The sequence below is a fragment of the Pteropus alecto genome, unplaced genomic scaffold (genome assembly GCF_000325575.1).
Source record: "Pteropus alecto unplaced genomic scaffold, ASM32557v1 scaffold563, whole genome shotgun sequence".
Classification (NCBI taxonomy): Eukaryota; Metazoa; Chordata; class Mammalia; order Chiroptera; family Pteropodidae; genus Pteropus; species Pteropus alecto.
Window position 1 is genome coordinate 59,806 of NW_006433385.1, and position 20,520 is coordinate 80,325.

The following is a 20,520-nucleotide window of genomic DNA, read 5'->3' on the forward strand; positions in this document are numbered from 1 at the left end:
CCAGACACGCGCTCTTCCTCGCGGACGCGGACGCGGACGCGGCAGCAAGGCTTCCGGGCGAAGATGCCTGGGTGCCCCTTACGGGGACTCTGGTTCTCCCTGGCCCACGGCAGAGGACGGGCGGGCTGAGCCAAGCACAGAGGGGCACGGGCGCTGAGGGCGAGCCCTCGCCGACGGCAGGAGCGGGCGGGCCCTGCCTCACCCTGCAGCCTCGGCTGCCCCCGCCCGTGTTCCAGGCGGCCCTGTCGCCCGTGGTGGGACTCCAGGGGGTTGACGCCCCCCACTGACTGCAGCGCCGGGCCTCAGGGAGCCCCACACACGTCCCGGCCACCCACACAGCCGTGGGGGCCTCCCGGAGAGCAGGTCAGTCAGATTCACTGAGCTGCAGAGGGAGCTTGTGCTGCAGCTGCCTGACGGCTGGGGTCTGAGCCCCGGGGTCTTAGCGCAGGTGATGACGGGGGGCAGCGGGAGGCGGTGTCTGGCTGCCAGACCCGGCGTAGCGTGCTGCTGGCCCACGAGACCCGCCGAGCCACTCCGTAATGAAAGGCTCGCCACCGGCCCGCGCTGCTGCTTGGGTGGACATGGGCGGGGCCATTTGGGGGGCCACGGCCAGGGCGGGCGTGCACCCCAGCCACAGGCATCCAGAGGCACAAGGCACCCCAAACTAGGCACATTTCCACATGGGCTAACGTGCGGCTACCGAGTGACACAGGCCAGCCCGAGGCGTGACGCGGACGTCTCTTCTGAGGGAGCCGGCCACGCACAGCGGGCGCTCTGCAGCCCTGTGGGTGCCGCCTGCACCGCCGTCTCAGGATGTGGCCCCGCTTGGGGGGGGTCCCCCCACTGCAGCCCTTTCCTTTTTCGTCTCGGGCAGCTGTAAATCGCTTCTCTCGAAGGTCACATTTGCTCTCCGTCCCTCCGTCCGCCTCCACCTCGTGCTGTGGTCCCCACGGCGGGCGCAGCGGCCCCTCGAGAGGGTAAGGGGGACAGAGCTGCGGTCACTAACGGCTCATGTTGCCCGGTGGCTGGTGGGCACGCTTGCCCGACGTCCCCGCGCCCGGGCAGACGACCGTGGGACAGGCGCCTGGCCTGGAGCAGCTGAGCACGCGTCTCTCCGTGCGGAAAGGCTGCGTCGCGTCCGTCTGAGGGGGCGTGTGCACCGCGTCTCTGCCGTGGTCATTCCAACGCCGGGCCCAGCCGTCCGCCAGCAGCCACATGAGAGGCGCAGCTCACTCTTATGGACGGCGACAGGGTGGGGGCCGAGGCGAGCACTCGAGGAGCCTTCCGGAACCCCAAGAATCGGTGGCAAGGTGTTAAAGGTCGCCCCCTTACCCTCCTGCCCCTCCCTGTCACTGATGTCCCCAGCGCTTGAGATGCCGCCTCAACCAGCGGGGACGGCTCTGGGGCTGTCGGTCCCTGCGCCCACATCTCCAAGGGTCCCCTGGGCTCAGTCTGCTGGTCAGGACGACCCCGCACCAGCGGTGTGGAGCGGGAGGGGGACATCAGCACCCCCACATGCTGCCAGCATCGCCCGCCGCCGACAGCCGGACAGCCCACCGCTGGGCAGCCCGGAGCCAAGCTCGCGCGGCTCGGCCCGCCTGCTGTCGGCCGCCCTGACCGCCGGTCTCCCCCACAGGGACCTGAACCACAATGAGCTGCAGGAGTTCCCTGCCGCTGTGAGCACGCTGGGCAGGCTGCAGGAGCTGTAAGTGCCTCGGCCGGGACGGCGGCCCCCGCCCCGGGCCTCCCACGGTTCCTGGAAAACCATAGCCACGTGCCCTCCGACCCCAGCGCAGGTCCGAGCAGCCATCAGCCTCATTAGCTTAGCCTCAAGCATTTCCGAGGGGTGTCACCAATGGAAACAGCCTTGGGCCCTTCCAGCCTGGGGACACACATGCCACCTCCTGTTAGGCCAGGCCTGGCACTGCTCCTGCCTTGGTTGGGGCATGTCCAGAGGTGAACGAGGGAGGGACTGGGGCTGGCTTACGAGGTCACCGCTCAGCACTGGACCCACAGGGCATGGGAAGCTGGCCCCAGCATTTACTGAGCGCCTGCCGAGCCTGCCGTGTGAGTGACGTAGACACCAGCCGTTGGGGACACAAAGCAACATATGTAAAGCAGGGACCAGGACAAAATCCTTAGGGTTGGCTTGTAATTCTGACCCTAATGGTACAGTATCAGCTAAAATGACTGTGGGAAGCCCGGAGTAAGAGAGAATGTTGTGGTTAATCCACGCTGAGTCTGGTCTTGAGGCTGGAGGCCTAGGTGGTGGGATGGGGAAGGGGAGGCATTGCAGGCAGAAGACAGTGCAGACGAGCACTGGGGGGCATGGAACGGGCCGGGGGAGCCCAGCAGGGTGCCCGACCTCGGCGGAGGACAGCAGAGGCCACGTCTGGGGCCCGAGGTTCGCGAGCAGAGTCCGGAACGCTGTGGTAGCACTGGGCCGGCGCGTGGCGTCTGTCTCTCTTGGTTTCGCAAGCCGTGGAGAGAAGGCTGCTCGGGGACAGGGCCTCAGGCTCATAAACGTGCCAGTCCCCAGAGCACAGCTCAGCGTAGGCACAGAGGCTCAAGCCGTACCTCGGAGTGCTGACCCAGGAGGAGCAGCGGCCAGACGGTGGCCTTGGCTGGCTGCGTGAGTGGCAGTGTCCAGGCCAGCGTGAGGGACGGCCTGAGGTGGCAGAGCCGGGGGAGGGGGAGGGAGCAGAGAAGCCAGAGACCTCCATGGAAAGAGAACAGTGGCGGCATGGACCTTTCTCGAAAAGTCCCCAGTGAGCCACAGGCGTCATCCTGCCTGCAGGGCGCTGGCCCTGGTGCCACCTCGTTCCCGTCCCCGCCGGGCGCCGGTCAGTCAGCATCTGACAGCGCCTTGACCCCCTTGCTGCTTCAGGGCCTCTAGGCCAAGCCTCTATCTGGGGAACACCCCTCATGCGGGATAACCCCTGAAGCCGTTTTTCCCACACCCTGCTCTCCCACATGCCCCCCTACTTGCCCCTTGGGGACCCTCCAGGGCTCTGCCCCAGTGACAAGGAGAGGACGGCCCCCCTGGGAGCTGACTTGCCCTCCAGGCTCCCCAAGGCCCGGCCCCACGCCTGTCACCCCTGTTACGTGGCGGGGGGTGCGGGGGGCGTGCTGTGTGACCCAGGAGGTCACAGGCGGAGCTGGTGCCGGGGTCCCCATGCCCCGCACACCCCCTCCAGGCCTCGGCCGCCCCGGCTGTCTTCCAGGGGCTTCCACAACAACAACATCAGAGCCATCCCCGAAAGGGCCTTCGTGGGGAACCCACTGCTGCAGGCCCTGTGAGTCCAGGCTTCTCCCGCTGCTCGGGGGCCGGGGAGGGGCCGCGCCAATGCTCCCGGTCTCCCTGGGGAGGGGGGGAGGCGGAGATCGCCAGCCGTGCTCCCAGCTGCAGCGCTGAGTGGCTGAGCCGGCGTGGGGGTCTCTCTTCCAGACACTTCTACGACAACCCGATCCAGTCGGTGGGAAGGTCTGCATTCCAGCACCTGCCCAAGCTGCACACACTGTGAGTGGGGGGGGGGGCTGCCAGGGCCGTGGCCTCTGCCCCAACTTCCGGGAGTGGCCTCCGCCGCCCCATCCCCTCCCCCTCCTCCCCCGTGGCCCAGAAGCCTGGACTTCAGGCTGCAGGCTGCCCTGGCTCCCCGACCTGGTGGGCACGGCCTCCTCCCAGAGCCCAGGTGGGTGAGCGGGCCCTGGTCCACGGCCGAGCTTGTCCACGCCGAGGGCTTCCACCTGACCTCCCGTCCTGCTCACGGCAGCAGTTTTGTGAATGTCCCGGACGCCGGACCGCGCCGAGGTCCAGTCTGTCCAGCGACCTCGGCCCTCTGCCGCCCACCTCGCTGCTTTGCTTCCTGCCTCCCGCTTGTCTAATTCCCCAGCCCACGTCCCCTCTTCAGAACCTTCCCTGGCTGCTCTCGGCCCACAGCGCCGGTGACGTCCCCAACGCCTCACAGCACACGCCTGGCTTTCGTATTCGCCGTCAGGCCCCGTCTTCACCCTAAACCCGAGAGGGTTTTGGTGCATTTGATAGACGGGTCCTGAGCGCCCAGATCCCTGGCCCCGGATCGGGCCTCGCTTCTGGACCCCACGCTGCCCGCTTGGGTCGGCAGCAGGCTTTCTGTGCCCCTGTCGTGGGTGGGTCCGTGGGGTCCATGTGCTCACCGGAGGGTGTGGGGGCCGGGAAGCCACGAGTCTAAAGCGGCCTAGGAAGGGGGAGCAGGGCAGACGCTCCGACGAAGCCCCAGCAGACGGCGGCTCAGCGGCCACAGCCGCCCGGGGCTTCTCGGAGGCACCGAGTCGCCCCCTTTTCAGCAGAGGCGACTCCCCGTCCCCTGCCTGTGTTGTTGGCACTCTGGGCCCGAACACCAAGGCTGCCGGCTCCCTGGTCAGCCAAGCCCGGCCGCCACCAGGTCTGGGCAGCCGGGGCGATCGAGGCAGGCTGGGGGCGGACCACACATGCAGGGAGACCCCGAGGGCTGGGAGCTGGACGTGGACGTGCTCCGCCCTCCGCCCTCCGCCTTCGAGCTGCTGGCTCTGCTTCCAGGTCCCTGAACGGAGCCACAGACATCCAGGAATTCCCAGACCTCAAGGGCACCTCAAGCCTGGAGACGCTGTGAGTGGTGTGGCCTCGGCCCCGCCCTGGCTCGGCCCCGGGGGGTGGGGGGCTACTCTGGGGGCTGTCCTGGCTTGCCTGCCCCTGCCGCGGGCTCCAGCCTGGCCTAGAGGTCATGTGGCTTGGCCCCAGGGGCCATGCCCATCTCCACAGCTGCAGGCAGGGCCGGTGGCGGTGGCGGGAGGTCTGGGATGAGGAGGCTGGACTTCTCGTCCTCGCTGTTCTCAGGGTTCTCAGGCGTGACTGCGGGGTTCCTGACCCACACGTGGGCACTGAGCACCTGTGGGGCGGGGGGCCTTTCTGAAGCTCAACATCCACACGGCTCCCCGGTCCTCTGCCACCCCCTCATACAGCGTGGGCAGAGGGCGTCAGAGCGTGGCCGGGCCCGGGGCAGTAAGGGGGTGGACGGGACAAGTGAGGGGCCCACCGTCCAGCCCCAGGTCACACAGCTTGTGTGTGGCATGGCCGGGCGGGGACCTGTCTCTGCTTCTACTGTCTTCCCGGGGGTCGCTGGCATCTGGAAGATTCTCCCTGAGGGCTCTAACAGGTCCCCAAGGATGACCTTGGCTCGGTCTCCACTAGGACACCCTGCCCCTGAGCCAGGCCCGCTCTCCACCCTGCCCCGTCCTCCTCCCTCTTCCCTCCCAGCCTGGGTGACTCCGGGCTGGGTTCCCACGGCCTCCGCCCCAGCTTTCCTGTCTGCTCCCTGCCCTCAGGGGAGCCCGGAAGATGCCGGTCACTGTGCTGCAGGGTGGCCGCAGACCTTAGGAGACATTGGGTGGGGGCAGAATGGGGCCGGGCGTGTAGGGCCCGTCTGCTGCGCGTCCCTCTGTCTCCCCAGCCCCTGCCCTGTGCCTCCCGCCACCCGCCCCGTCAGCTCCGTGCTCCTGTGCCAGCATCCGGCCCGGGGCGGGAGCTGCCGCCGGGGCCGCCGGGGCCCGGGCCTGCTCCAGTGCGCATCTGTCCCCCCCGCAGGACCCTGACCCGCGCGGGCGTCCGGCTGCTCCCGGCGGGGATGTGCCAGCAGCTGCCCAGGCTCCGGGTCCTGTGAGTGGCTCACGCGCCCCCAGTCCCGCGTCGCACCCCACGCCCGGGGACCGCAGAGGCCCCTGCTGCTGGAGCCTGTCCGCTCCTGCTCAGGGCAAAGGGCGGTGGTCTCGGGAGCCGGGCCTGGCACGAGGCCCGCTCTGCCGCTCACCAGCTCGTGCCTCCGAACTTCCGTTTCCCCAAGTACAAACTGGCCAAACTCGCGGGGGGTGGAAACCACGTGTCAAGCACCCAGCGCACAGTCGGCGCTCCATGCGTGGTGCTGTTACCCCAGTTTACACAGGAGGGTCCCCCCCCACCGCCGGGGCAGGGCTGAAGTGCCTGTGGGGCCAAGGGAGGCATCCGACCCCACTGCCACCAGCCCCATCCCCAAGACGCGGCCCCGCAGCCAGGCGGCCTGGCACCCGCTCGCGGAAAAGCCGCACTGGGCGTCAGAGACGCGGGCCCCACCCAGCCTTCCGCTGGCTGGCAGCGTGTCCTTGGGCAGGTGCTGTCCCCACTCCGTGCCTCTGTTAGGTGAAAGGGTCGGGTCCACTGGTCCATAAGGACCCAGCACTGACCTTCCTGTTAACTCCACACATAGTGACCGCGGGCGTGGTCACTGGGGCTGGCACCCCCAGCTCACTCGGTGACGCCCGCCTCATCCCCGGCAGTGCCTCTCAACCCGTCACTCCCGGTTCCGCGTCCCCCAGGCCCTCCCCGGCTCCCAAGGACTTCGCACAGATGTGGCAGCGGGACTGGACAAACGCGGGGGGCCGGCCCCACCCACACCCTGCGGGAGGGGGGCCGTGGCAGGGTGCAGACTTGTGCCACGTGTCCGCAGCCATGGGCCTGTCGTGTCTTCCTGGCCCTGGGCTGCTTGGCCAGGGCCTGGCCCTCCAGTGTGGCTGCCCTGCCCGGCTTCACTCCAGACCTGCGTCTCTCCCCAGGGACCTGTCCCAGAACCGCATTGAGGAGCTGCCTAGCCTGCATGGCTGCCAAAAGCTGGAGGAGATGTGAGTCTGGGCTCAGGCAGGTCTGCGGGCGGGGCTTGCATGCACACTGACCTTCCCGCGCTCTCGGAGGGCGTGGGAGCTGGGGCTCAGGGACCAGGGGTCAGGGATCGGAGCCGAGGGACCGGGGCTGAGGGACCGGGGCTGAGGGACGGGGGTCAGGGACTGGGGGTCAGGGATCAGGAGTGAGGGCCTAGAGCTCGCAGGGACCACTCACAGGGGCCACAGTGGCCATGAAGCCGAGGCCTGCACAGGCCCTGGACTCACAGCAGATGGCGGGCTCAGCAGCCGACGCCCCGAGAGTTTCGGGGTGGCTCCTTGGGCTCCAGGGCAACAGCGGAAGGCGACAGTGGTGAGGGCCAGCAGAGGGACAGGGATAGGGACAGGGAGGCCTGGGGCCTGGCGGGCTGGACGAGCAGGGCAGCAGCAGGGGCTGGAAGTGCCTCTCTGAGTGCAGCCCCAGACACGGCTGGCCGGGGACACCGGGACTTGGCTCCGACGCGGCGGGAAGTTGCTCCCGAGGCCCCCCCAGCCCTCCTCACCCCGCTCCCACTTTCTCAGGCTGGCAGGGCCCCCGAGGCCGCCGTGTCTGTGCCTGTGGGGCCAGAGCAGGGGTGGTGTCAGGGGCGGTCCTGTCTGTCTGTGACAGAGGAAGGAGGGTTTCTGACACGGCCGAGGCTGGCCCATCCCCCCAGACAAGCTGTCTCCTGGGCCCTGCCGGCCACTGGCCAGTCACGGCTGTCCACGGGCTGGGCGGGAAGCCGGCCCTTTGGGGCCACAGGGATGGTTCTGTGGCTTTGTTTCCTGACCCACTCACCGAGGGCCACTGGTCCGTGTGCACAGCCCTTAATCTGATGACTTCCAGGGCTGGCCCTTCCTTCCCTCGCCAGGACAAGCGGGGGGCTCTCCCTTCTTCCGCCCAGTGTGTGGGGGCGTGGAGGGGAGCCAGAGTCTGAGCCGCCCTCATCCAGCCTCTCTTGCTGCCCTAGTGGCCTCCAGCACAACCGCATCTGGGAGATTGGAGCCAACACCTTTGGCCAGCTGAGCGCCCTGCGGGCCCTGTGAGTGTCCACAGCACTGGGGTTCGGGGGGCCCTGTGAGTGTCCACAGTACTGGGAGTTTGGGGAGCCTTGTGAGTGCCCACAGCACTGGGGTTCGGGGGCCCCTGTGAGTGTCCACAGCACTGGGGGTTCGAGGGGCCCTGCGAGTGTCCACAGCACTGGGGTTCAGGGGGCCCTGTGAGTGTCCACAGCACTGGGGTTCGGGGGGCCCTGTGAGTGTCCACAGTACTGGGGGTTCGAGGGGCGCTGTGAGTGCCCCGCAGTAAAGTGGGGAGCTCAGGCCCATCGCACTCGTGTCTGATGTGCATGCAGACCCCCGCTCCCCAGGAAGGGCGGTGCGTCCCCATCCAGACGGCATCGGGGCCACGTCTGCAGTGGCCAGGGCCACGAAGCCCACTGCCATGCCGGGGCCGGGGGCCGGGCACCTTCCCCCGGAGGCTGGAGCACTGCCCCCGGCGAGGCCCAGATGCGGGGCAGGTTGGGGAGAGCCAGGCTGGGAACGGGCCTCCGCGCGTCCCTGTCCCCGTCACACCCTCTCTGCCCACAGGGACCTGAGCTGGAACGCCATCCGGTCCATCCACCCTGAGGCCTTCGCAGCCCTGCGTTCCCTGCTCAAACTGTAAGTGTCCCTGGCCCCGTCCTGTGGGCCAGCCGTGGGGGCAGGGCAGGGACCCGCGTAGGTGTCCGACCACACGTCCCGCGACGTGGGCCCCAGCCTCACCCACTGCCGTGGCAGTGCGGTCCACAGACCGTGGGGTCGATGGACGCAGAGCCGGCTGCCCGCGCCCGGCCCCACAGCGTCTGCACAGACGCTGATCTGTGGAGAGGGGTGGCGGCCGTGGGCGCAGGGTCCCCCGCACCAGCATGACTCTGCAGGGCTGCCACATGCGGGCAGCACAGGTCCTCTAAAGTGACAGGACAGAAACGGCCGTGGTGGCAGCTGCCGGGGGCCTCTGGCGGCTGCGTCCGGCGGTGCAGGCTCGTCGCCGTGCTGGGGGCTGCCTGCCCACCTGCATGTCTGAAGGCATGTCCACCCAGACGGGGCCCATGACACTGAGCTGGCCCCAGGCCTGGCCTCAGAGACCCTCGGTGCCGCCCTGCCAGGGGCTCACGGCCCTCCATGGTCAGTCTGCCCTCGCCGGCTTCCGGGCCTCGGCCTCACGGAGCTCGCCCTCCCCCTCCCGTTTGCTCTGCTCCCGCTGATAGGCAGACTGGACTTTTCTATCCCTTCGAACGATGAGGACACTGAGACCCAGGCTTGTGGCCGCTTGGGCATGCAGGGGGTGCTCACTTCTCTGGCCGCGCAGCCTGCGTTGTGGGGTTTCGTCTGGAGCCCTGGCCTCCTCTGCATCTCTGGGGAGATGCGCATGGCCTCACCTCTGGCTGTACCATGGAGTGGGTGACAGAGTCCCCATGTGCAGCCCGCGGCCAGCTCTGCCTAGTCCCAACTCCGGGCTCCTGTATCATCAGAAAGGCAGGGGTGGGGTGGCAATGGGCAGGCACCCTCTGGGCAGACAGGGCCACCTGGATGGGACTCGGGCCCAGGGGCTCTGTCCCCTCTGAACCGGGGGCGTGGCGTTACCGAGCACGGTCACTGCTAGGTAGTCGGACCCGATAACGGATGAGTAGGCGAGCGAATGAATGGATGGGAGTGAATGGGTGAGCGGTGACAGGGCCGCTGGCGAGCACCCTGCTCCCTCAGACTTGACGCGGTCACCTTCTGTCCTTGCTCCTCCCTCTCGCTCCGTCTTAGGCTTACTGGCCACACGCTCACTGCAGACCTGTGCCCCGGAGTCCCACTGTCCGCCAGTAACCCTGACTGTCCACTGTCCTAGGGACCTGACAGAGAACCAGCTGAGCACGCTGCCCCTGGCCGGCCTCGGGGGCCTGAAGCATCTCAAGCTCAGGGGAAACCCGGCTCTGTCCCAGCCTTTCTCCAAGGACAGCTTCCCGAAGCTGAGGTGAGGGCCTGGCTTCCCCCAGGGCAGCTGAGCACCGAGCACGGACAGGGGCAGCCACGGGAAAGGCCTGGTGGCCAGCGGTCGGGTATGGCCAAGGCCGAGTGGGCAGGAGCCATGCCTCCCCGCCCTCCTCTCTCCTCTGTGGCATTTCCCCATCCCGGCCCCCGGGGACACAGACCTCAGGTGAGGACAGAAGCAGGATGGGGGGCTGGCCCCCCGACCCCGCTCTCCCTGACCCCTGTGCGGCCGAGCCACTCGTCTCCCTTGGGCAGCGCCTGGGCCATGGAGCCGAGGCGGAGCTGGAGCTGCGGGGCAGATGACGAGCCGCACGGCAGTCCCGGGCACTCACGACGCCCAGGTGGCCGCGTGTGGCGGCCCCAGCCCCATGGCTGCAAACCAGCGACCGCACAGGAGGGTGCCCAGCTCCGCCCTGCCCCGGGTGGGGACGGGGCACAGGCGGAGGTCACTGGGAGGGTCCTTGACCCTTGGATGGCAAGGAGGAGGTGCTGGCAGGAGGGGCCCGCGCTGAGTGCTGTGTGGCCGGGCCAGCTGCTCCCCACCCCGAGCCTGAGGCAGGAGCCGGCTGCAGCCACCATGCAGGATCGGGGCACTGGGGTCGTGGTGCAGGCACTGAGAGCCGGGCCGAGACCCCAGACTTCCCTGAGGCCCCGTGTCGCCCCCGCCCCAGGGTCCTGGAGGTGCCCTACGCCTACCAGTGCTGTGCCTATGGCGCCTGCACCGGTGTCTCCGAGGCCACTGGGCAGTGGGAGGCAGAGGACGCCCACCCGGAGGACCAGGAGGCTCCCCGGAGGCCGCTGGGCCTTCTTGCCGGACAGGCCGAGAACCACTGTGAGTGACAGCTGGGCCTGGGCAGGATGGGTGGGGCCTTGTGGAGGGAGTTGGAGAGGAGGCCTGGGGGGCCCGAGGGAGCCAAGGAGGGACTGCGGGTGGCCTGCACATGACCTTGTACCTCGTCCCTCCAAGGCCGTCTCGCAGAGGTGCCTGGGGGAGAGTAATGACCAGGACAATGTTTGCTGTAAAGAGCCGACAGTGCAGGTGACCCACATGTGGGCGGCAGGGGGCCGGCCCGGTGCTTACACCCAAGGGCAGAGACGATGTGCGGGCCACTGGAGGGAACTGTGCTAAGCAGAGTGACTCAGGGGACTTCGCGGAGGGGGGCCATTCGGAGAAAAGTGGGGCTCGGCTGACACCAAGCCCAGGCCCTAAGCCACTTTCTGGTCTCCCCTCTCAGATGACCTGGTGGACGAACTCCAGCTGGAGACGGGGGACACAAAGCCACACCCCAGTGTCCAGTGTAGCCCCGCTCCAGGTGAGGTGGTGTCCGGGGGCGGGCAGGACTTTGGACCCGTGGCTGGGCCCGTGTGCAGCCTGCTGCCAGCGCTCTTTGTGCAAGACGCGCCTCCTGGGGAAGAGGCGAGAGCCTTCCCACGCTGCCTGGGGGCGCGGCGCGGGGCGGGGGAGGGGTCGGAGCAAGCTTTCCGAGGCCGCGGACGGGACGCTGTATGTCAGGAGGAAACTTCTCTCGTTGGAGAGAAAAGCAAGAAAGACCCCGCCCCGACCCGCTACTCAGGCAGAGTGGCCACCCCCGCAGTCCAGCCCCAGGCCCGGGAACCCTCTGTGGACGGAACTCTGAAAGGCCTCCCAGCCTCGGCTCCCCAGAAAGGCCACGGCCTCTCCTTCTGGCCGTCTCCAGGCGAGAAGCTCATGTCGGGAGTCACTCCTTAGGCACCGCCTGACCCTATAGCCCCGAGCTCGGTCAGACTCGCCAAACCCCCTTTCGTAGAGAGAAGAGCTTGCTTCTCTAGTGGGCCCCGGGCCGGGATGGGCAGCGAGGGACAGTGGACTCCTCTGCGTCACCCCACGTCCGTTCTCCACTTTCCCACGTCTCTTTGCCTCGGGCCTTCAGCCTTCTGCCCCATGGCCTTCCAAGGCCGAACCGCTCCTGCCTGGCACTGCCCGGCACTGCCCCGCACTGTCCGGCACTGCCCCGCACTGTCCAGCATTGTCTATCACTGACGGTCACTGCCTGCACCTGCTCCCAGCGCTCCGTGGTCGCAGCGCGCCCTCTGGTGGCCATCTGGGGCGGGAGCGCTAACCACAACAGGACGCGGCGCCGTGTTCTCCGGCTTGGAAATTCGTGTGCTTCACGCTGCACAGAAATTTCTGCTCCGGAAAACCAGCAGCAAGGAGGTAAACCAGGAAGTTCAGACAGGCAAAGTCCACCTGGAACTTGTTTTACGTGGCTTGTACAAATGGCCAAATAAGTCATGGCGTCTCCCCGTGGCCGAGCAGTCCCTGAGAGCCTCTGAAAACCTGTTTTGGAGGAATATGAGGGTGCGGGGGAGAGCGTGTAACAGAATTTTAACTTTGAAAAGGAGACTGAAAGGCCATACATACAGTAAAACCCCGATGTGGTTTAAAAGTCTATATGTATAACATATATACATATTTTAATGGAAGGAAACATACCAAATGATGAGTTCTCTCTGAGAGGTGAGGTCATAAGTAGCTTTAATTTTCCCATGTTATGGTTTCCAGATTGTCTATAGTTACCGTCCATTACTTGACGATCAAACATATGTGTCTAAAATATCGCTCCTAAGAAATGATGTCTCGCATTCCCGAGCGACCTGCAGTACCCTGCAGAGTGGGAGCCTGAAGCTAACGGAAATGAAGGGTTAACAGAGCCAGTTACAAGGGGGCTTGAGGACAGAGCCTGGGGAGATGGACGGAAAATGCCAGAGTCTCCCCACCTAGTACAGGACCAGGCCGGAGGATGCCGGGAGTCGTCGCGTTTTGATTGACTTAGTGATCGACGCGCAGCGGGTCCTCAGGGGTCCCTGGGCAGCCCGACGCCGCTGGGTGTCTCTGCTGCGGCCGTAGCCCAACCCCACAGCCCTCTCCAGTCCCCGATGCCCGGCCGTCCCTTCCTTTCTTCCAAATGTGCCCTTTGTAAAGACTGCTTTGCCTAACAGGCCCTGCCCGCCCGGCGCTGTGCTGATCTGTGCTTCGTGCGTGATTGTTACGTTTCTGTTGTCTGCATGTATGTCCCCACTGTCCCTCCCCTCAACCCCAACTGGGGGCTCCCCAAACCGGCTCGGCCTCCCTCAGCCTGGGAGCCTGAGGGCAGAGGCTGCGGCGTTTCCCGGGCCTTGTCTCAGACCCGTGTCGGGCGTCCCTTGGCCAGAGCTAACGTCTGGCCCTCTCTCCCGCAGGCCCCTTCAAGCCCTGCCAGCACCTCTTCGAAAGCTGGGGCGTCCGCCTGGCCGTGTGGGCCATCGTGCTGCTCTCCGTGCTCTGCAACGGGCTGGTGCTGCTGAGCATGTTCGCTGGCGTGCCCGGCCCCCTGCCGCCGGTCAAATTTGTGGTCGGCGCCATAGCCGGTGCCAACACCCTGACCGGCATCTCCTGCGGCCTCCTGGCCTCTGTTGACGCCCTGACCTTTGGCCACTTTGCCGAGTACGGGGCCCGCTGGGAGACGGGGCTGGGCTGCCGGGCCACAGGCTTCCTGGCCGTGCTTGGGTCCGAGGCCTCGGTGCTGCTGCTGACTCTGGCCACAGTGCAGTGCAGCATCTCGGTGTCCTGCCTCCGGGCCTATGGCAAGGCCCCCTCCCTGGGCAGCATGCGAGCAGGTGCGCTGGGCTGCCTGGCCCTGGCCGGTCTGGCTGCCGCCCTGCCCCTGGCCTCGGTGGGAGACTACGGGGCCTCCCCGCTCTGCCTGCCCTACACCCTACCCGAGGGCCAGCCAGCAGCCCTGGGCTTCGCGGTGGCCCTGGTGATGACGAACTCTTTCTGCTTCCTGGTGATGGCCGGCGCCTACATCAGACTCTACTGCAACCTGCCGCGGGGCGAGCTGGAGGCCACGTGGGACTGCGCCCTGGGAAGGCACGTGGCCTGGCTCATCCTGGCCGACGGGCTCCTGCACTGCCCCGTGGCCTTCCTCAGTATCGCCTCCGTGCTCGGCCTCGTCCCAGTCACCCCTGAGGCCGTCAAGTCCGTCCTGCTGGTGGTGCTGCCCCTGCCCGCCTGCCTCAACCCCCTGCTCTACCTGCTCTTCGGCCCCCACTTCCGGGAGGACCTGCGGGGGCTCCGGTCCTGCTCAAGGGCCCAGGGGACCCTGGCCCACGCGGCTGCCCTCGAGCTGGAGAAGAGCTCCCGTGACTCCACCCAGGCCCTGGTGGCCTTCTCCGATGTGGACCTCATTCTGGAAGCTTCCGAGGCTGGGCAGCCCCCTGGGCCAGAGACCTGTGTCTTCCCCTCAGTGACTGTCATGTCCCGTCAGCAGCCAGAGCTCCCCAAGCTGGAGGGCAGCCACTTCGCAGAGCCCGAGGGAACCCACTGTGGGAACCTATGCCCCTCTGCGGGCGGGGAACTGCTCCCGAGGGCAGAGGGAGCCTCGTCGGCCGAAGGGGGCTTGTCGGTGGGCGTGGGCGGCGGGCCCTCCGGCTCGGCCTTCGCCTCACACGTGTAAATGTCCCTCCCCTTCTCTTCCCTTTCCTCCCTTCCCCTCCACGAATGATGGCTGCTTGTAAAATAAATTCAACCTAAACTCAGCAGCACGGTGCCTGGCGGGATGGCCCCGGCCCTGGCCGCCCGGGGCGCCTCCCTCGCATGCCGTCACCAGCGTGCCCCGTGGCCGGTGTCCTCTTCCCGGTCCTGCCTGCAGCTTGGACCAGAGACCTGGAAACCCGTCTGCTTAAGGGCAGCGAGGGAAACGCAAGACAGTGGTGACCGGGGTGGGGGCCAAGCAGCTCGGGCTCAGGACTCCATGTGCGGGAGGACCCCGCAGAGAAGGCCTGCGAGGGGACTGCAAAAGCTCTCGGCACCTCCCGCCCGACTCGCGGAGTGGACACCAAGCGTGCCGTGTGTCCCATTCCCCGTGAGCGCCGGGCAGCGGGCGCTCTGAGCTCTTCTGCAGCGGGAGCATCTGCGGCACTGTGCCAAACCCGGTTCCCCGAGTTACTCGACTGCGGGTTTTGTTTGCGTGTCCGGTTCTCGTGGACTATCTAAGAACGTCTCGCATAACTCAGCACTGCTCCCTCCCAGGGCCTCGTCTCTGCACCGCCTGATACTATCCTGTGACCCCACGAGATGCTACCGGTCCTGACTTAGGAGCACAGCCCAGTTAAAGTGGGTGACGCCACCAACCAGCAGACTCCATGTGCCGCCTCCCACACTCCTGCCCTTCCCTGGGGAGGTGGGGAAGAAGCCTCAGCCTTACACTGGGGCTGGAGGCGGGGCTCCCCCCTCCTCCCCAGCTCAGAGAAACGGGAGTCTGTCCTCGGGAGGGAGGACACAGGAGAGTCTGGCTTCCCTCTGGCCCCGAGTTGCCTCCTCGTGGTTCTCGATCCACCGTCCACCAAAGCCTGGTCCTCCCTTCGCCTCCCAGGCCCTGCCTTCTCTGGGGGACAGGGCGCCCTCGGCCAGCCGGCTGGAGGGGTATTTGTTGTACGTACTGCACAGTAGGAAACAGTACAGGAATCCGGGCTTCTTGGGTGCTTCAAATAGGCCACCGCCCTTCCGCCTCTCCTGCTGCGACCTTTACCGTTCGGGTCCTCTGAGCATTTCCAGGGTCCCCCTCCTTGTCCCAAACACACACTCACTCAGCCCCGGGATGGGGAGGTGACAGCTGGGGCACTTCAACAGACCTAAGAAGAGAACATGGGGTGAGGCCTGGCCCAAGGCACTCACATCAGTCACGCCAGGACAGGAGTCTGGGATGGAGACCCGAGGGCACGCAGTCCCCTCCTGAATGGACTCTGCGCCTCGGCCAGGCCCCTCCCCAGGGCTCCGCTTTGTCTGCGAGCTCTGGGGTGGCACCCCTGTCATCTCTCTGCCCAGATCTGCCAAGCTCGGCCCTTCTGGTGGAAGGACAGGTGTGTGGGGACTGCAGGGTCTTCCATGAGCTATTTCTATTAGTCAAAAAGCCCTGTAGGTGTGACACTTTCACCCAAAACAAGGCAGCCAAGGAACAACTGTCCGATATGCACCAGCAGAGTTTCGTGTGTCCCTCAGCCCCTTGCCACGGCCTCTGCTGGAGCGGGGTGTGGCCCCAGGGAGGGGCTGCTTCAGAGGGGTGGTCAGGGCGGCAGGCGCTGCCTTTTCTCCATTCAGCCAAGTCACAGGTCAGTGGTCAACACTGGCTGACCACTCTCAGGCCAGGTCCTGTCCTGGTCCCCTACACTGTAGTGTGAACGGGTGCGTTTGTGCGGGGTGAAAAACAGGGCTGTGGCCCCTTTGCTCGGGGATGGGGCTGGAGCAGGAAAGGCCCACACAGCGTAGCTCTCGCTGCTGGGTCCGTACTCCTGACCCAGGGCCTCGCGCAGTTTCTGTTGGGGAAAAAGGCTTAAGACGTTAACATATCCGGGTACCTCCACAGGCTCCATTTCCCAGCCCAAAAGGCCCACCGGGCGGACAACACAGCCAGAGCCCTGGCTGAGCTCGCGCCCCAGAACTGCCCTGATGCTTGGTGCCCGGGCCTGTGTCATGTCCTTTGACTTGAGAAGGTGCAGGTGCTTCCGCATGGGACTGGGGGGCCGCCCAGTTCCCCGGCCCCCTTGTCTGTAGCAGCTCTTTCCAGCTCCCACAGCGTTGAGCTTGCACATGACAGGTCAGGGACATCTGTGCGACTTTCCTTCAGGCCACTAGGCCCACTGCTCCCTGATGCAGAGCTGGAGCTGACCCCACTGCAGGTTCCACTGTGTGGTGGCACCGGGGAGGGCTTCCCTGGCCACGGAGACTGGTGCGCAGATGGGACCATCTCCTGAGTCCTCTTTGTGAGGTGCCGAAAGGGCCCGCCTACTTCGCCGGTGAACTGGTGGCTATTGTCTGCTCAGGAGAGTTGGGGTCCCGTCGCCTGCGGGCAGGCTTCTCTAACACCCCGTCTGCACCCCTGCCCTCGGCGTGAGGGTGAAGTGCAGCTGCTGCATGGGAGTCTGGACGGCAAGGTGGGCTATCGGGAGAGGCCATCGGGACGGGAGGCCCCTGGCGGTCACCTAGGGCAGGGGCACGAATGCCAGAGGGAGCACGGAACAGAACGGAAGCCGAGCAGGTGACCGGACCACTCATTCGACCTCATCTCTGAACCTGAGCTCTGCAGGCTTTGCCCTTGGATGTCACAGGTGTCAGAGCCCAGGAGCTGCCGGGAGTCGGCACGAGGAGCACCCTGCAGTGTCTGAGCCCCCGCCTCGCTTGGGGAGGAAGCACCTACAATCCCGGGTACATTTCCTTCTTCCCACACTGTGTGATGACGTCCGAAAACCTAGAGTCATCGAATCGTTTCTAACGGCTGCTCTACATCTGTGTCAGACATCCCGTGTCCCTAGTGATGCTGGCTAAGTTGGCAAAATAAAGGAGAACGATTTCGACTATTTTATGTCCTTGGTGTAAGGTCTCTGGCCAGTTTGCTCCCAGATGCATGTTCGGGATAAACGCATACTCAACGTTAACTTATTATTTATTTTTCAGGTTTAAAACGTTTCAAAATACGCACGTACAAGCTAAATAAAACACAATGCACTTCGAGATTCAATGTAAAAGCAGAATACATAAAAATACAAGTTCTGTTTTACAAAGCACAAAGACCAAACGTCATCAAGTATAAAAAAAAAAAAACCATTTAAGAAAGGCGGGCCACGCAGACGCTCCGGCAGAAAATATATTAACTAAGACGAACCAGGACAAACGCCTTCAACATCGGGGCAGAATTTCTTTTCCGCGCCGCCTGGCTGCCTGGCCTTCCTCTTCCGTGCTGGGTCGCGTGCTTCTGGGTCGCCGGCCTCTGGCAGGCTGCCGGGCGCCTCTTCCTCGTCAGCCTAAAAAGGAGTGAAAAGCAGCAAGGCTCGCGCTGCTGCCGGGAGGGACCCGCAGCGCTGCACGACGACTCCGGGCGCTGCTTCATCGCTTCTTGTACGCGATGCGCCTCCGACAGCACCTTCCTCAACCTTCCACGTTTCAATTTTTCATTTCTCTCCACAAGTAACACTAACCGCTACTTCCCTCAGTCTGAAGGGTGTCATAACTCAGCAGCAACCGGAGGGCGCTACCCATTGCACTGCACCATCGACTTGAACTGGGGCAGTTCCTCCTCCTTCTCCCATAGATGGTCCCAGAAGACAAGCCAACTGCCTCCTCCCTCCTACACCCTCCTCACCATGTCCCGATCCTGCAGACACGGTCCCTTCTCAGTGTTAGAAAGAAACAGAAAAAAGAATCTGAGTCACCCTCATCTACCCATCTACCCCCAGGAATACAAAAAGAATCAACCAGCTGCTGCCTGCCCCGTCTAGTGCTGTCGATAGGTGACAGATGTGGGGAAATCTGCTGGGTGAGCTACTAGGCTATTTTGCTGAATAATCAGAGGGCCGCAGTTGGAGAACATGGATTAGCCACTCCGGAGTATGGAACCCATCCGGCAGGCCCGGCAAACACTTCCGCACATCCGGATCAGCAGCAGCAGCAGCAAGGTCAGGGCCGCACGAGCATCGCACCTCCCGGCTCGGTCTGGCATGCTTCTCTGTCCACTGCCTGGCATTCCGGAGGAAGACTGGCTTATTGTATTTAAATTCTGAAGACTGAGACAAAATCCAAGGGAGAGTCAGTGGAAAGAAGCAGGACTTGCAGGGGAGGGTCCAGCCGCCTGGGGGAACCAGGACAGACACTCACCACGTCAGCCACGAGCGGGTCGTCGGGGTTGGGCTCTGACATGAGCAGCTGGATGGACGTCAACACAGTCGCGATGCTGAGGGACGGCCTCCAGGCGCCCTGCACACACAGACAGGCAGCTGCTAGGGCCTGGCGAGCGTGGCTCCAAGTCAGGCTTCACAGACCGACCGCAGAGTCCACCCTCCCCCCTCTCACTTTTGGTGGCAACTTGAGAATATCCAGACAAATCCTTCCAGCAGAATCAATGTTCGGATGGTAGATTGGAGTCAGAAACCGGATCTGAGGAGGTTCAAATGGGTACCTTTGAAAGCACAGGGCGACAGATAAGTTCTATTAATATAGTGCTTCTTAGTAATCATAATTAGTCAGGAAGACAGCCTTTGAAAGGCAAACCTTTCTCTCTCGAAATTTTTATTATGTTAATTTACAAACAATACTATTAAAAACAATCAAACACCCACCAGCTGGATCAAGCCCCTGCACCCTCCAAATACTTCTGCTTTACGTCATGGTAAGACGGAGCCGGAAATGCAGGTCCTTCCACTCCTACATTTAACGCTCGCCACACGCTGTCTTCTCATAACTGTGCCTTATCCTAGAGTTCAGAGTCTCGTTCACACTAACCTCTCGGGAATGACGACTTCCAGCTTGAATACACCTTTTTCATAAGGTGTGTCGGCCCCACCTAATATTTCTTAAAAGAAAAAAAACATTCAGAGGTGACTGGATGGTCTGCATCACACCCCGTAGACCCCGGGAAGTCTGGGGCTCTGATTCTCTCAGACTTATGCAGCCCTCACACAGGGCACTGATGCACCCACAGGCTGATGATGTCAAACTAAGAACGTATGGGAGCCTGAGACAGAGTTGAAAACTAGGGGCCACGGGGACACGCAGCCTGTAGGTTTGCTTTGTCTGGGCTGCAGTCTTCCAAGCACGTGTCTCCTGCCTTAAATATTTGAGACGCCGCTCTTTGGTCCAAACACTGCTTCAGAGCTGATGTTCAATTCTGGGCTACAAATCAGCAAAAGCTGTCACAAAAAGGCCAACGAGAAATGTGACGCAAATCCTGCATAGGGCAGGAACCAAATCCCGGTAGAAAGGACCTCGCAGTCACTCCCCACTTTGGAAGAACACAGACGTTTAAACTCCAGCACAGCGTCAGCAAGGGCCCCGACTCATCGCAGGCCGAATGTGACACCTACGCGCTCGCAGATCGTCCCTGTGGGTGTCCTGCCAGCACGTGATGCCCGGGGGTGGCTCGGTGGCCAGGAGCTGCAGCTCTCTCTTCAGACGTGAAGCTCTCTGCATGATTCCCAGCTAACGGGAAGCCCACACGGTTCTCTCAGCCGCAGGAATAGCTGGCTGGGACGTGCTGCGGAGAAAAGGGGCAACCATGTCAAAGACAGCAAGGGTCTGGGTTTTTTAGCGCACTGCGTCAATTTACTGAAGGGAAAATGGGTTCTCTATATTAACCTAGCCTATTCTGAGAAGGGAATCAGAGTTTTTGCATTTGTCTTTTTATCTAATCAAGCAAACAAACTTTTTAAATAAGTATAAAAGGTGCAAAAAGTTCTACAAACGACAATAATGATGTTTTAACTTGACGTCTGCTTCCGCGAATAAATTATAAACTCAGGCAGGGCCTGGGTCTGGTTTTGCCCACCACTGACCCTCTCGAGCCTGCAGCCTGGCTCACGAGGGGACTGGAAACCACTGTGGGAAGGAGTGCACGGCTGGTGGCACGGGAGTCACCACTCCGAGATGCAATGGGTCAGGCTAGGATGCGGCGCGGCGAGCGCCCACGCAGCCCGCCCACGAGCGGCCGGCTCACCTCCTCTCTTCCACCCCCTCCCTTGCCTCGCATTCGGGCCCCAACTTCCAGTACAAGGCGGAGCGGGAGCGCTCACGCCGCGTGAACACATCGTCAGCCCCTGGGGGTCGCAAGTCGCGCTCCCGCGCCGCGTCCCCGCCCCTCCGCGCCGGGGGCCGCCGTCCAGCCCCAGGGCCCCTCGTGGGCCGGGTACCAGGCCGGGCCGAGTCCCAGTGCGGGCCGGGCCCCTGGTCGGCTTGGGCGGTTCCCCGTCAGCTGTGAGCCCCGTGGTGCGTGCGGCCCATCAGACGCCGTCCGCCGTCTCCTCAAAGGC

The 20,520-nt window shown here is 64.2% G+C and overlaps 2 protein-coding genes across 3 annotated transcripts in view; one reads left to right on the plus strand and one right to left on the minus strand.

Moving 5' to 3' along the window:
• The window catches only part of LGR6 (leucine rich repeat containing G protein-coupled receptor 6), a 51,679-nt gene extending 37,439 nt beyond the window's left edge, over positions 1 to 14,240 (plus strand). The window contains exons 8-19 of the mRNA XM_015586563.2: positions 1,637 to 1,705; positions 3,225 to 3,296; positions 3,449 to 3,520; positions 4,559 to 4,627; positions 5,603 to 5,674; positions 6,604 to 6,669; positions 7,656 to 7,727; positions 8,275 to 8,346; positions 9,563 to 9,688; positions 10,377 to 10,537; positions 10,941 to 11,018; positions 12,925 to 14,240. Coding sequence (XP_015442049.1) covers positions 1,637 to 1,705; positions 3,225 to 3,296; positions 3,449 to 3,520; positions 4,559 to 4,627; positions 5,603 to 5,674; positions 6,604 to 6,669; positions 7,656 to 7,727; positions 8,275 to 8,346; positions 9,563 to 9,688; positions 10,377 to 10,537; positions 10,941 to 11,018; positions 12,925 to 14,180 — 2,185 coding nt within the window. The 3' untranslated portion in view covers positions 14,181 to 14,240. The remainder of the gene's footprint in view (positions 1 to 1,636; positions 1,706 to 3,224; positions 3,297 to 3,448; positions 3,521 to 4,558; positions 4,628 to 5,602; positions 5,675 to 6,603; positions 6,670 to 7,655; positions 7,728 to 8,274; positions 8,347 to 9,562; positions 9,689 to 10,376; positions 10,538 to 10,940; positions 11,019 to 12,924) is intronic.
• Positions 14,241 to 17,147: 2,907 nt separating this feature from the next.
• UBE2T (ubiquitin conjugating enzyme E2 T) lies at positions 17,148 to 20,520 on the minus strand. Of its 2 annotated transcripts, none has more exons than XM_006908298.3 (7): positions 20,401 to 20,520; positions 19,579 to 19,748; positions 18,998 to 19,067; positions 18,569 to 18,674; positions 18,374 to 18,472; positions 18,199 to 18,282; positions 17,148 to 17,523 (listed from the first exon to the last, which is right to left on the minus strand). In XM_006908298.3, exons 2-7 carry the CDS (start codon positions 19,682 to 19,684, stop codon positions 17,374 to 17,376), a joined length of 615 nt encoding a protein of 204 aa, XP_006908360.1. In that variant the 5' UTR covers positions 19,685 to 19,748; positions 20,401 to 20,520; the 3' UTR covers positions 17,148 to 17,373. The 2 variants fall into 2 exon arrangements, with proteins under 2 accessions (XP_006908360.1, XP_015442047.1); XM_015586561.2 differs by having other exon boundaries at positions 18,148 to 18,282.

Bases quoted from the DNA above. Each gene is read 5' to 3' on its own strand.
- UBE2T (XM_015586561.2), bottom strand. From the start codon at position 19,684: ATGCAGAGAGCTTCACGTCTGAAGAGAGAGCTGCAGCTCCTGGCCACC. The intron at 19,068-19,578 runs GTAGGTGTCACA...TTTTCTTTTAAG, and splicing joins CAGGGACGATCTGCGAGCGC to AAATATTAGGTGGGGCCGAC. The intron at 17,524-18,147 runs GTGCGGAAGTGT...ACTCCTTTTTAG, and splicing joins CTGCTGCTGCTGATCCGGAT to GCTGACGAGGAAGAGGCGCC.